Here is a 12,475-nt window from a genome sequence, read left to right on the forward strand (position 1 = left end):
TAACCACTGCGCCAAGCCTTACCCCTCTGACTCTGTAGGTGTGGGAGGTTTGAGATCAGTGATTGAGAGAGTGGAAACAGACCCTTCAGTCAGACATGTTCATGCCAGCCAAGATGCTCATCTAAGCCAGTCTCATTCACAGGCCTATATCCCCGTAAACCTTTCCTATCCATGTCCCTGTCGATATGTCTTTTAAATGTTATTGTACCTGCCTCAAGCACTTCCTCTGGCAGCTCAAAATATGTAAGGAAGGAGTTAAATTCAATTGCCTCTTGGCATGTGCTGAAATGCATAATAGAAAATTGAGTTTTATAAGACAAAATGGTGTAGGTCTGGACAGTGGGAATGTTCAAAGTAAAAGGGAACCATTCCACCGTGAATGCTTTGAGGACTGGTTTACTGCCCTTTGAGTAGGTAATATTGAAAAACACTCTTGCCGAGATAGGGAAGGCGATTGTGCAGGTGCAGATACCACCAGGTTCTACACCACGGGAAAGTGCGAGGATAAAGGGTAGGGACGGTATAAAAATGGGGCAATTTCCTTGTGTGAGGAGAAAGCTTCTCTTAAAACGGGTTGCGACTGGTGCTAAGAGATAGAGATGAGAGGTGAGAGATAGAGAGAGAGAGAGTTAGGGAGATATATGAGAAATATACTGTATATATAGGGCGCGATATATAGAGAGATAGTGATAGAGATGGAGAGAGATGGGGAGAAAGATGTTATGAGAGATGTTGAGAAAGAGAGAGATAGATACATTTGTGCTTCCCTCCGGCACTGAGTTGCTCAGTGTTTGGTTCTTTAGGTTTAATTTGTTTACTTTACGACCTCATTAACTATTTTTCTTTCTTTCTTATTTTATTTTATCCTTTCTATTACTCTAATGAACTAATTTTCTCCAATTTTGAACATGTGCCCAGGGCCTCCTTTGTTTGGAGAAACCTCTTGCTGAATTGGAAGAGAACAAGAGACAAATTTAAAAATTATTTCCATTATCAAATACAGTGCCTATAAAAAATATTCACCCCCCCCCCCGGATATTTTCATGTTTTATTTTTTTACAACATTGAATCACAGAGGATTTAATTTGACTTTTTTGACACTGATTACAAAAGACCCTTTCCTGTCAAAGTGAAAACAGATTCTACAAAGTGATCTATATTAATTACAAATATAAAACACAAAATAATTGATTGGCCAAGCATTCAACATCACTCCCCTTTAATATGACACACCAAATCATCACTGGAGTTGCCAAATGGTTTTAGAAGTCACATAATTAGTTAAGTGGAAATCTGTTTTTGGAGACCTGTGGGCAGTCAAGTGTTTCAATTGATTGTAGTAAAAATACACCTGTATCTGGAAGGTCCAACTGTTGGTGAGTCAGTATCCTGGCAAAAACTATGTCATCAAAAGAACACTCCAAGCAACTCTGCGAAAATGTTATTGAAGAGCAGAAGTCAGGGAATGAATATAAGAAAATTTCCAAGTCACTGAATATCCCTTGGAGTACAGTTAAAGCAATCATCAAGAATTGGAAAGAATAAATTTGCCTAGAGCAGGCCGTCCTCAAAAACTGAGTGACCATGCAAGAAGGGGACTAGTGAGGGAGGCCACCAAGAGACCTATTACAACTCTGGAGGAGTTACAAGCTTCAGTGGCTGAAATGAAGAGAGACTTTGCCCAGGTGCTTCACAAGTCGTAAGGGAGAGTGGCAACATGAAAGACACGATTGAAAAAAACTCACATAAAATCTCAGCTAGAATTTGCTAGAAGGCATGTGGGAGACTCTGAAGTCAGCTGGAAGAAGGTTCTATGGCAGATGAAACCAAAATTGGGTTTTTTGGCCATCAGACTAAACACTATGTTTGATGTAATCTAAAAACACACCATCCCCACTGTGAAGCATGGTGGTTGGCTGCATCATGCTGTGGGGATGCTTCACTGCAGCAGGCCCTGATAGACTTGGAACGTAGAGGGCAAATACAGGGAAACCCTGAGGAAGGCCTGATGCAGTCTGCAAGAGAACTGTGACTTGGGAGAAGATTTGCTTTCCAGCGAGGCAATGACCCCAAGCATGAAGCCAAACCTACACCAGAGTGTCTTAAAAAAACAAAAAAATTAATGTCCTGGAATGGGCAAGTCAGAGTCTAGAGAATTCAACTGAGAATTTGTGGTTGAACTTGAAATGGCTGTACATTCATGAATCTGATGCAATCTGACAGAGCTTGAGTAGTTTTGTACAGAAGAATGGGGAAAAATTACAGTATCCAGATGTGCAAGGTAATGGAGACCTATCCACACAGACTCAAGGCTGTAATTGCTGCCAAAGGTACATCTACTAAATACTGACTTGAAGGGAGTGAATATTTATGTAATCAATTAGTTTGTGTTTTATATTTGTAATTAAATTAGATGACTTTGTAGAGATTTGTTTTCACTTTGACACAAAAGTCTTTTTTCTGTTGATCAGTGTGAAAAGAGCCAAAATCCACTGTGATTGAATGTTGTAAAACAACAAAACATGAAAACTTCCGGGGCGGTGGGGGGTGAATACCATTTATAGATACCGTACATGAACCACACTCATGTGAAGAAGTTGCCCCTTTGGGTGCATTTAAATCTTCACCCGCTCATCTCAGCCATCAAGATAAAGGAAATTTGAAGCAATCGCACTGCCGGGAGTTGGTGCCAAGCATCTACCATCCTGCTGACCTGCAAGTGGTTGTCCCTGCTTGTCTCTTCTCTCAGCCAGGCCGAGCCGCCTCCCTGTGCCCTCCTCCTCAGCTCCGTCGGCTCTCCCTGCTGCTTCCTGGCCCCCTGGGGAGAGCGGACCCGTTCCCGCACTGCTTGAGACTCTCGCCGCTGGTCCTCCATCTCATCCCAGCGGCGATGCTGTGGTGGGGCTGCGCCCAGCCTCTGCAGCTCGGCCCTCAGTTCTCCCAGCTGCTCACCCAGGCAGGCGAGAAGACGGTCCTTCTCAGCTACGGCGGCCACCTGCTGCGCCAGCCTGTCCCTCAGCAGCCCCGCCTCCAGCTGGGGTGCCTCCCGCCTCTCCTCCGCCCGTCTGGCCAGCTCGTGGCTCGGGGGTGATCTCTCCTGTTCCGACGACCTGTACGGGTTGGTAGACAACAGAATTAACCAAAATAAGCTTTATTCATAATAAAAAATTTAAGGACTAAACAGTGCCACTCACGTGGTCCCTTGTGGTGATTCACTACTACAATAATTGAGGGACTTCTTCACTCAACCTGGACCCTCCCTGTCCAGTAGCAGAAGAAACCCAGACGCCTTCCCCCACTGACCTCACTACACTGAGCTTCAGTGCGTCCCTCAGCATAGTCCTGCAGCCAGTCAGCAGCAATCCTCCATGGACATCTCAATGTGCTGGAAAACCAACGAGTTTTGGCAGACTAAAGGGCATGGTCACCTCCCAACAACACTTGATGCCCGTCTTTCTATGCGTCCCTGCGAACAGCCCGTAGATCAGAGTGTCCTCTGTCACGCAAATGCTCGGGTTGAAACGTGACACAGGCCCTCACACCTTTCTCCGCACCCACTTAGCAAATCCACAGTCCGCAAAGAGGTGAGCGACCATCTCGTCACCTCGGGGCAGCACAGAGTGGGGTGATGCTCTGGGCATGCAGCACTGACCAGACTGGGAGGGCCCCTCTCACTGCCAGCCAGGCAAGGTCTTAGCGCCTGTTGTTGAGATCCAATGCTGATGCTTTCTGTTCAAGGAACCACCACACTGTGTCCATCAAGTCCTTCTGCAAGACTTTCTGTACTGACCACTACCTTTTGGACTTCTGGTCAAAGGCGATGATCTGGAAGAACTTTTCAACGGAGGATAGGTAGTGTGGCGCTATCCAGCAGACTGGGACATTGTGTGGCAACGGGTCAGACTCATACTTTGCAACACCAGGGACAGAATGGACCTCAGCACTTGGTGTCTTTGATCCCATGGGTTTGGAAATACAGTAGATTCCAGTGCACTTGGGCCATCGGTTAACCAGGGCAGCTGTTTATCTGGGACAATACTTAAACAACAAACACTACTGGAGAAAATAGCCAGGACTCCCTTCATTTATTTGGGACACTATTGGGACAGGAGAATGTTACTGAACAGTTCTAACTAGCATCAACTGTGTGCACTTATGTGGCCTTTAGACATTATACTGTGTTTAGAGCAAACAGTTTTTAAAATAGCATTAGTTGTATGTGCTTGTGTTACATTATCCATTTCAGACAACAGACACCAATTCAAGAAACAGTGATTTTTTTAATCCATTTGTTTTTTAAATTTTGACTTTTAAAAATTTCAGACCCTTGCCAAGATGCCACGAAAAAAACTGAAAATACTTGAATTTACCCTATACTGCAATTTACACTGGATAAATTTCTCCAGTGACAATAACTGTAATGGAACTAACATACAGTTTTATAGAAATACAGTAGTATTAGTGGTGCTTTAATTTGTTCTGTATTTCATTTAAATAAATAATTTGTTACTCAGTTTAATGGTAGTTTGTCTTTTTTATACCTTTTTAACTATTGCCATGACATTTCAGCTAATTGGGGCAGCCCTTAATTGGGCCAAAATGTATTGGTCCCGATGTGTCCCAATTAACTGGAATCCACTGTACTGAGCTTTGGTGAGTAACTGGAAGCAGTTTGTAACAGCACACACTGTATCCAGTGGTAGACTGAATGTTTAGAATGGTAGACAGAGGGACATTTAAGCGATTTGCTTCGTCTTGGAGGTTGTCAAGCTTCCTTAGTACATCAACGTACCTGTCTCTATTGCAAACCCTTTCCTTTTCAAATTTGCAACAGACCCTGTTTGGTGACCTCTGCCCCCTCCTCAGACATTCATTCTCTTGCCTCAGTTCCAGGATGTCTTTGGTAGCCTTGGCCAGGGCAGCCCAGGGGTTTGTGTCCACCGGCGGTGGGGCATGGGTTCGACTGCTGAAGTGTGATGGTGGAATCAGGTCCTCTGGCCCTGTTGACGAGAACAGGTTTACTTAAGACACTCTGCGACATATCACCAGTGGAGCAGAATCTCTTTAACCTTCTCTGAGCCTTCACATAATTCATCTATAATCAGCTTTTTATTGTTTTTCTCCTTCTAAACCTGAGTTTCATTATAATGATCTTCCTTGAAACACAATGCTGTTAACTCTTCTGTTAGACTATTCCTAAATTTGCATTTCAGCAATGGACTTAATCTTTCATGCCTTTCTCTATATACCGGTACTTGAATTCCCTACAAACTGTAGAACAACATGATCATAGCTCCTAACACTACCATGGCTTTACTTAGACCTTACCTTGTTTCCATTTTGTTGTATTGACTGTGTAATGCATATCGTACAACTGATGTTGAAGAGGTTCACTGCTGATTATCACTACCAGCAAGTTCAGGTTTAATTGTCATTCAACCATATAGCCATGAATGCAACCAAACAAAACGTGATGAAGACCATGGAGCGGCTGATAATACAGAATCTGAGGCCACAAACCAGGCACGCCCAGGATCCTCTTCAGTTTGCGTATAAGGAGGTGGGAGTGGAGGATGCTATCACGTATTTGCTGCACAAATCACTCTCTCACCTAGATGGGGTCAGTTGTGCTGTGAGGATTACATTCCTTGACTTCTCTAGTGCCTTTAACACCATCCAGCCCAAGATCTTAAGGCACAAACTAACGGAGATGGGAGTAGACTCTCACATGGTGGATTGGATAGTGGACTACTTGACAGATAGACCTCAGTATGTGCGGTTGGGAGACTGTAGGTCTGACACGGTGGTCAGCAGCACAGGAGCGCCGCAGGGAACCGTACTCTCTCCGGTCCTGTTCACCCTGTACACATCAGACTTCCAATATAACTCGGAGTCCTGCCATGTGCAGAAGTTCGCTGATGACATGGCCATAGTGGGGTGTGTCAGGAATGGACAGGAGGAGGAGTATAGGAAACTGATACAGGACTTTGTGATATGGTGCAACTCAAACTACCTGCGTCTCAATATCACCAAGACCAAGGAGATGGTGGTGGACTTTAGGAGATCTAGGCCTCATATGGAGCCAGTGATCATTAATGGAGAATGTGTGGAGCAGGTTAAGACCTACAAGTATCTGGGAGTACAGTTAGATGAGAAGCTAGACTGGACTGCCAACACAGATGCCTTGTGCAGGAAGGCACAGAGTCGACTGTACTTCCTTAGAAGGTTGACGTCATTCAATGTCTGTAGTGAGATGCTGAAGATGTTCTATAGGTCAGTTGTGGAGAGCGCCCTCTTCTTTGTGGTGGCGTGTTGGGGAGGAAGCATTAAGAAGAGGGACGCCTCACGTCTTAATAAGCTGGTAAGGAAGGCGGGCTCTGTCGTGGGCAAAGTACTGGAGAGTTTAACATCGGTAGCTGAGCGAAGGGCGCTGAGTAGGCTACGGTCAATTATGGAAAACTCTGAACATCCTCTACATAGCACCATCCAGAGACAGAGAAGCAGATTCAGCGACAGGTTACTATCGATGCAATGCTCCTCAGACAGGATGAAGAGGTCAATACTCCCCAATGCCATTAGGCTTTACAATTCAACCGCCAGGACTTAAGAACTTTTTAAAAGCTATTATTAATGCTTTTTGAGATAGTGATTTAGATGCATATCATATTTTTTACTGAGTTAAGTATTGTATGTAATTAGTTTTGCTACAACAAGTGTATGGAACATTGGAAAAAAAAAAGTTGAATTTCCCCATGGGGATGAATAAAGTATCTATCTATCTATCTATTACTCTGGGACCAAGGTGCAAAACACAACATTCACACACACAGCACAAAGCATGTACAAGATATCAGTGAAATATAGTCACACACAAAAATGTTTCGTCCAAGAATGTTGCAGCAGTGTTCAGTTGACAGTCTTCTGCCAAACAATCCCTATGGAGCAGCACCGACTCCAGCTTCAATGCCGCACCAACGCCTCTCTCCTAAACAGGCAACACCGCAGCTTGAGGCCTTTTCCTTACGATGACCAACATCCTGCAGCTCCCCCGCCATCCGTCCATAAATCAGTGAATCCGACTTACAACATTCCAGCTTAACAGTGTTCAACAGGGTTTTGTGATCTCAAGAAAAGCGACCACACTGCTCACTGGTGTCAGACTGCACACCGACTACTCCGATGCCTCTCTGACGCAGGCAGCAGCAAAATCTGCCCCGAGCCCAGCACCTTTAGTTTCTCTGCCAACAAGCAAGTCGCCGATGGTATAGACCTGCAGTGTCTTAAGTTCTTAATGTCCACATGGTTGATGCCATAGAAGTCGCTGCAATCAAACATGCCACCATCTTGCCCTGCTCTATTCTATTCACAAGCAAGAGAAAATCTGCAGATGTTGGAAATCCAAGCAACACACACAAAATGCTGGAGGATCTCAGACTGTTTGGCAGAAAGCATCATGATCACATCTATGGAAAAAGAGTATAGTCGACATTTCAGGCCAAGACCCTTCGGCAGTCCTGCCAAAGGATCTCAGCCCAAAGCATTGACTGTATTTTCTACCACAGATACTGCCTGGTCTGCTGAGTTGCTCCAGAATTTTGTGTGTGTTGCTCTTTTCCATATCCAATTTGCTATGTGTAAAACCACATACGATGCCCCCTAATTTGTGTCACCCATTTGTATAGACAAATACTTAGACTTCTAGCTCACAAAGCAATCTCTTAGTTATTAATGCATATCTATTTCAAAAATCTTTATGCCCATAGCTATCCATAGGGATAACTCAAATCTCATACAGCTCAACATTTTCTCAGTATTACTGCACATCATAAACCTGCACTAAGTTGCAAACCTCTATGTGCACTGCAGAAATTCTTTACAGAGCTAGAAATTTGCCCCTTTGTCAAAACATCCCTCTGTTTCCTGTATTAGAACACAGAACAGTACAGCACAGAAGCAGACCATTCGGCCCACAACTTTGTGCTGAACCAATTAAATTAGTAATCAAATGTGGACATGAACAGAATATTTCCAATATTGGATGAATCCAGGACCAGGAGGCATATCAGAATACAAGAGCATCCCTTTAGAACAGAGATGTGGAGGAATTTCTTTAGCCAGAGGGTGGTGACTCACAGAAGCCTGTGGAGACAGTCATCAGGTAATTCAAAGCAGAGGTTGATAGCTTCTGGAATAGTCAAAGCATCAAATGTTACGGGGAGAAGACAGAATGGTGTTGAGAGGGAAAATAAATCTGTCATGATCGAATGGCAGAGAAGATTTGATGGCTTAATTCTGCTCCTATGTCTTATGGTTGTACATCAGAGGTCTAAAGCTTTCTCGACTACATCACCAAGTCTTGCCTCAACTGCTTCTAACATCAATACAATCTGTGTCCCTATAATAATGATTTCACAGTATTTTCCCAACACCAACTGGGCTTGTCTCCTATAAAAATAACCTATAGTTTTGTGTCCTAACTTTGACATCCACTAATTCTGAACCAACCACACTTGAGCGTGTCTCCCCATACAAATCCCTCTGCACCAGGGAGATTCTGATCACTCTACACTAAGAATACACTGATAACTCCACACCGGTCACTTCGCACCGAGAATACACTGATTACTCCGTACCAAGGATATACTGACACCAGCATGTCACTCGCTGTACCAGAGTCCCACTTGGTACCATCCTCCTGCCCATCCACTAGTTCAGGAATCTCAGCGACATGCAGGTTATTCCCCACATCGGCTCTCCCCATCCCAGTTACATCACAACTCTCTTGACATTTTTTCCTCTTTATTTTGTACCGATTTTGCCCCCGAAAGCCGCCGGTGGCTCCAGCCCACTGCCCGGCCTCTCCGACATCGCTCTCCCGGTCCTGCTGCCGTTACTTGGTTTGTTGTTGCTCTTCTTCCAGTGATGTTTAGTGACGGTTGGCAAGCGGTGCAGTACCGCCACCTACTGAGGTGGAGCGTGGAGCAAAGAATTACTTGGTTTGCTTCTCCCCTCCGTTCACTATCATCGCTCCCTCCCTCTGTCCCTCCCGCTCGCAGAACCGCCAACCCCACGCGTCCACCGCCACAAACACTCCGCCCGGCTGTTACATTTTTTACCGTCCGGCTGGAGAACGCCTGCCACGATCTATCAGTCCCCCTGAACATCGTGTGCTGGCACAATTCCCGCTCTGAGCGCTGTCAGTCCTCGGAATGACAGCCTCCCCGTCTGCGCACATCTATATATTTGACAACTGAGCTTCCCCTTTTATCTTTACGATCCCGATAAACTTAATCAGTCCTGGCGAAAGATCTTGACGCAAAAGTTGACTGTCCATTCCCCCCCCCCACACAGATGCGGCGTGACCCCGTTTAGTTCCTCACGCATCTTTTTTAAAACCAATTTTAATTGTGTATAAAATGTAGGACTAAATTAATTTCTTTGATGTGTCAAAAGAGGGCATCCATCATTAAGGTCACAAACGCTGCAGATGATGGAAATCCGAAGCAACATACACAAAGTGCTGGGGCAACTCAGCAGGTCAGAACACCATCTGTGGAATAGAACCAAGAGATGACGTTTCGGACCGAGACCCTTGCTCAGGACTGAAAAGGAAGGGGGGAGACAACAGAATAAGAAGGTTGGCGGTGAAGGAGGGGAGCAAGAAAGTGATAGGTGAAACCAGGTGGATGGGAAAGATAAAGGAATCTAAAAGGAGAGCAAAGTGGAAGGCAGAGGGGCACCAAGGGGAGGTGATAGGCAGGTGAGAAGATGTAACAGGCCAGAGTAGGGTAATAGAAGAAGAGTGGAAGGGGAGGGTTTTTTTTTACCGGAAGAAAAAATTGATATTTGTGCTATCAAGTTGGAAGCTGCCCAGGTGGAATATAAGGTGTTGCTCCTCCTCATTGAGGGGGATTCCATCCTGGCACAAGAGGAGCCCATGGACCAACATGTGAGACTGTGAATGGGACTCAGAATTAAAATTTTGGGCCACAGGGAAGTTCCGCTTTTGGCACGGGAGCGGAGGTGCTCAATGAACTGGTCCCTCAATTTATAACGGGCCTCGCCAATGCAGACAGGGTGCACCTGGGGCGTCAGATACAATAGACAAGCCCAGCAGATTCACAGGTGAAGTGTTCCTTCATATGGAAGGATTGTTTGGGTCCTTGAATGGAAGTGGGGGAAGAGGTGAATGGGCAGGTGTAGCACTCTGGCCACTTGCCAGGAAGGAGATTAGTGGGGAGAGACAAATGGACAGGGTATCATGGAGGGAACGATCCCTGCAGAAAAGGGGGAGGGGTAAAGATGTGTTTCATGGTTGGATCCCATTAGAGATGGCAGAAGTTGCAGAGAATGATGTGTTGGATGCAGACACTCATAGGGTGGTAGATAAGGACAGGAAGAATTCTGTCACTGTTAAGACAATGGGAAGATGGAGATATCTGGGAAATGGAGGAAATGCAGGTGAAGATGGAGGACAGTTTTTAAGTCCTGGGAAGGAAAGCCTCAGCCTGGGAGTTTGTCTCCAGAGATGAAGACAGAGAGATTGAGAAAGAGAACGGAGGTGTCAGTGATGGATCAAGTGATTTTAAGGACAGGATGGAAGTTAGAGCCAAAGTCAATGAAATCGACAAGCTCAGCACGGGTGCATGAAGCAGCACTATAGCAGTCGTCAATGTAGAGGAGGAAGAGTTGGGGCACGTTACCAGGGAAGGCTTGGAACATAGACCATTCTACGCAACCAACATCCAGGCATAGTAGGGACACATGCAGGTGCCCATGGCTATCCCGTAAGTCTGGAGAAAGTGGGAGGTACCAAAGGAGAAATTGTTGAGATGAGGATCAGTTCTGCCAGGATGGGGGTGGAGGGACAATAGTCAACTGCTATATTGAGGAAGAAGGGAACCTTAAGGCCTTCTTGATGAGGGATAGAAGTGTATAGGGACTGGACATCCATAGTGAAAATGAGGCAGTCAGGACCATGGAATTGAAAGTTAGTGAGGAGATCGAGAGCTTGGGAAATGTCACGGATGTAGGTGGAAAGGATCGGCTAGGCTCATACTCACTGGAATTTAGAAGATTGAGGGGGGGATCTTATTGAAACGTATAAAATTCTAAAGGGATTGGACAGGCTAGATGCAGGAAGATTGTTTCCGATGTTGGGGAAGTCCAGAACGAGGGGTCACAGTTTAAGGATAAAGGGGAAGCCTTTTAGGACCAAGATGAGGAAAAACTTCTTCACACAGAGAGTGGTGTATCTGTGGAATTCTCTGCCACAGGAAACAGTTGAGGCTGGTTCATTGGTTATATTTAAGAGGAAGTTAGATATGGCCCTTGTGGCTAAAGGGATCAGAGGGTATGGAGAGAAAGCAGGTACAGAGTTCTGAGTTGGATGATCAGCCATGATCATACTGAATGGTGGTGCAGGCTCGAAGGGCCGAAGGGCCTACTGCACCTATTTTCTATGTTTCTATGAAAGGGACTGAATCAAGGGGGATGGAATGAAGTCAAGGTATGAGAAGATGAGTTCAGTGGAGCTGGATCAGGCAGGGACAAACACCTTACCTGGACCGTCAGGTTTGTCATTAAATACCACCATTATCCACGACATACCCTGTTCTCATTGCTACCATCAAGGAGGTACAGAAACCTGAATACGCACACTCAACAGCTATTTCTCCTCTGCCATCCTACTTCTGAATGGACAGTGAACCATGAACATGACCTATTTTTCTCTCCACTGAACTATTTATTTAATTTTATTTTTCTATACACTCCTTATTGTATTTTATAGTTTTCATTATTATATAGAGATTACTGTTGCTGCAATCAACCAATTTTATGACATATGCCAGTGTTATGACACCTGATTCTGTTTCTTTGTGTGCACAATCTTCTAAACCATTTTAGTCTATTTACAGATTAACTATATTTTACCTCCAAAGATGCTGCCTGGTAGGCTGTCTATTTCCAGCATTTTCTCCTTCTGGTTTCTAACAACATGTTTGTTTGCTTTTCAATCATAATTTTATATAGTTAGGCTGTTGTCCGTATTCAAATGCCAATGAAAATTAAACAGATCAATTCTAAAGGCGAAACAATTTTTAAAATATCCTTCATTATACGATAGTCCCTCTGGCTAAGATAAAAATTATTTGAAGGGAGGAATCTCTTTTTCTGTGATAAGTGTGGGAATTGTCGATCACTAAGATGCAAGTTCTTTTAAATTAGGAAATGACTGAAATTTAAGAACAAAACAACGTGGTGGAAACTTATAGCTGTTAAAGCGAAACTCCATTAATGTTTCAGTGCTCACATTAATCTAGCAACCACATGGTTCTGTAAACAGTGGAATCCCGGCTTCATTCATTGCCATCATCATTTGTTAAATCGAAAGAGCGACATATGCATAGCTATCAAGGGAATGGATGCATAAGGGACTATTGCAGGAGAGTGGTGACTGAATTATTCAATAGCG

General features: G+C 44.6%; 1 protein-coding gene across 2 annotated transcripts in view; it reads right to left on the minus strand.

Annotated features, from left to right (window-relative positions):
* Nucleotides 1-9,054, minus strand: part of cchcr1 (coiled-coil alpha-helical rod protein 1) — a 48,724-nt gene extending 39,670 nt beyond the window's left edge. The window contains exons 1-3 of one of the 2 annotated variants that reach the window (XM_073031542.1): nt 8,811-9,054; nt 4,883-5,000; nt 2,714-3,110 (exon numbers count right to left, since the gene is read on the minus strand). In XM_073031542.1, the coding sequence (XP_072887643.1) occupies nt 2,714-3,110; nt 4,883-5,000; nt 8,811-8,868 (573 nt within the window). In that variant the 5' untranslated portion in view covers nt 8,869-9,054. Of the gene's footprint in view, nt 1-2,713; nt 3,111-4,792; nt 5,001-8,810 lie in introns of both variants that reach the window. The other variant, XM_073031536.1, reaches the window with a different exon arrangement.
* Between the last annotated feature and the right edge of the window lie 3,421 nt (nt 9,055-12,475).

This window comes from Hemitrygon akajei, chromosome 2 (assembly GCF_048418815.1).
Source record: "Hemitrygon akajei chromosome 2, sHemAka1.3, whole genome shotgun sequence".
NCBI lineage: Eukaryota > Metazoa > Chordata > Chondrichthyes > Myliobatiformes > Dasyatidae > Hemitrygon > Hemitrygon akajei.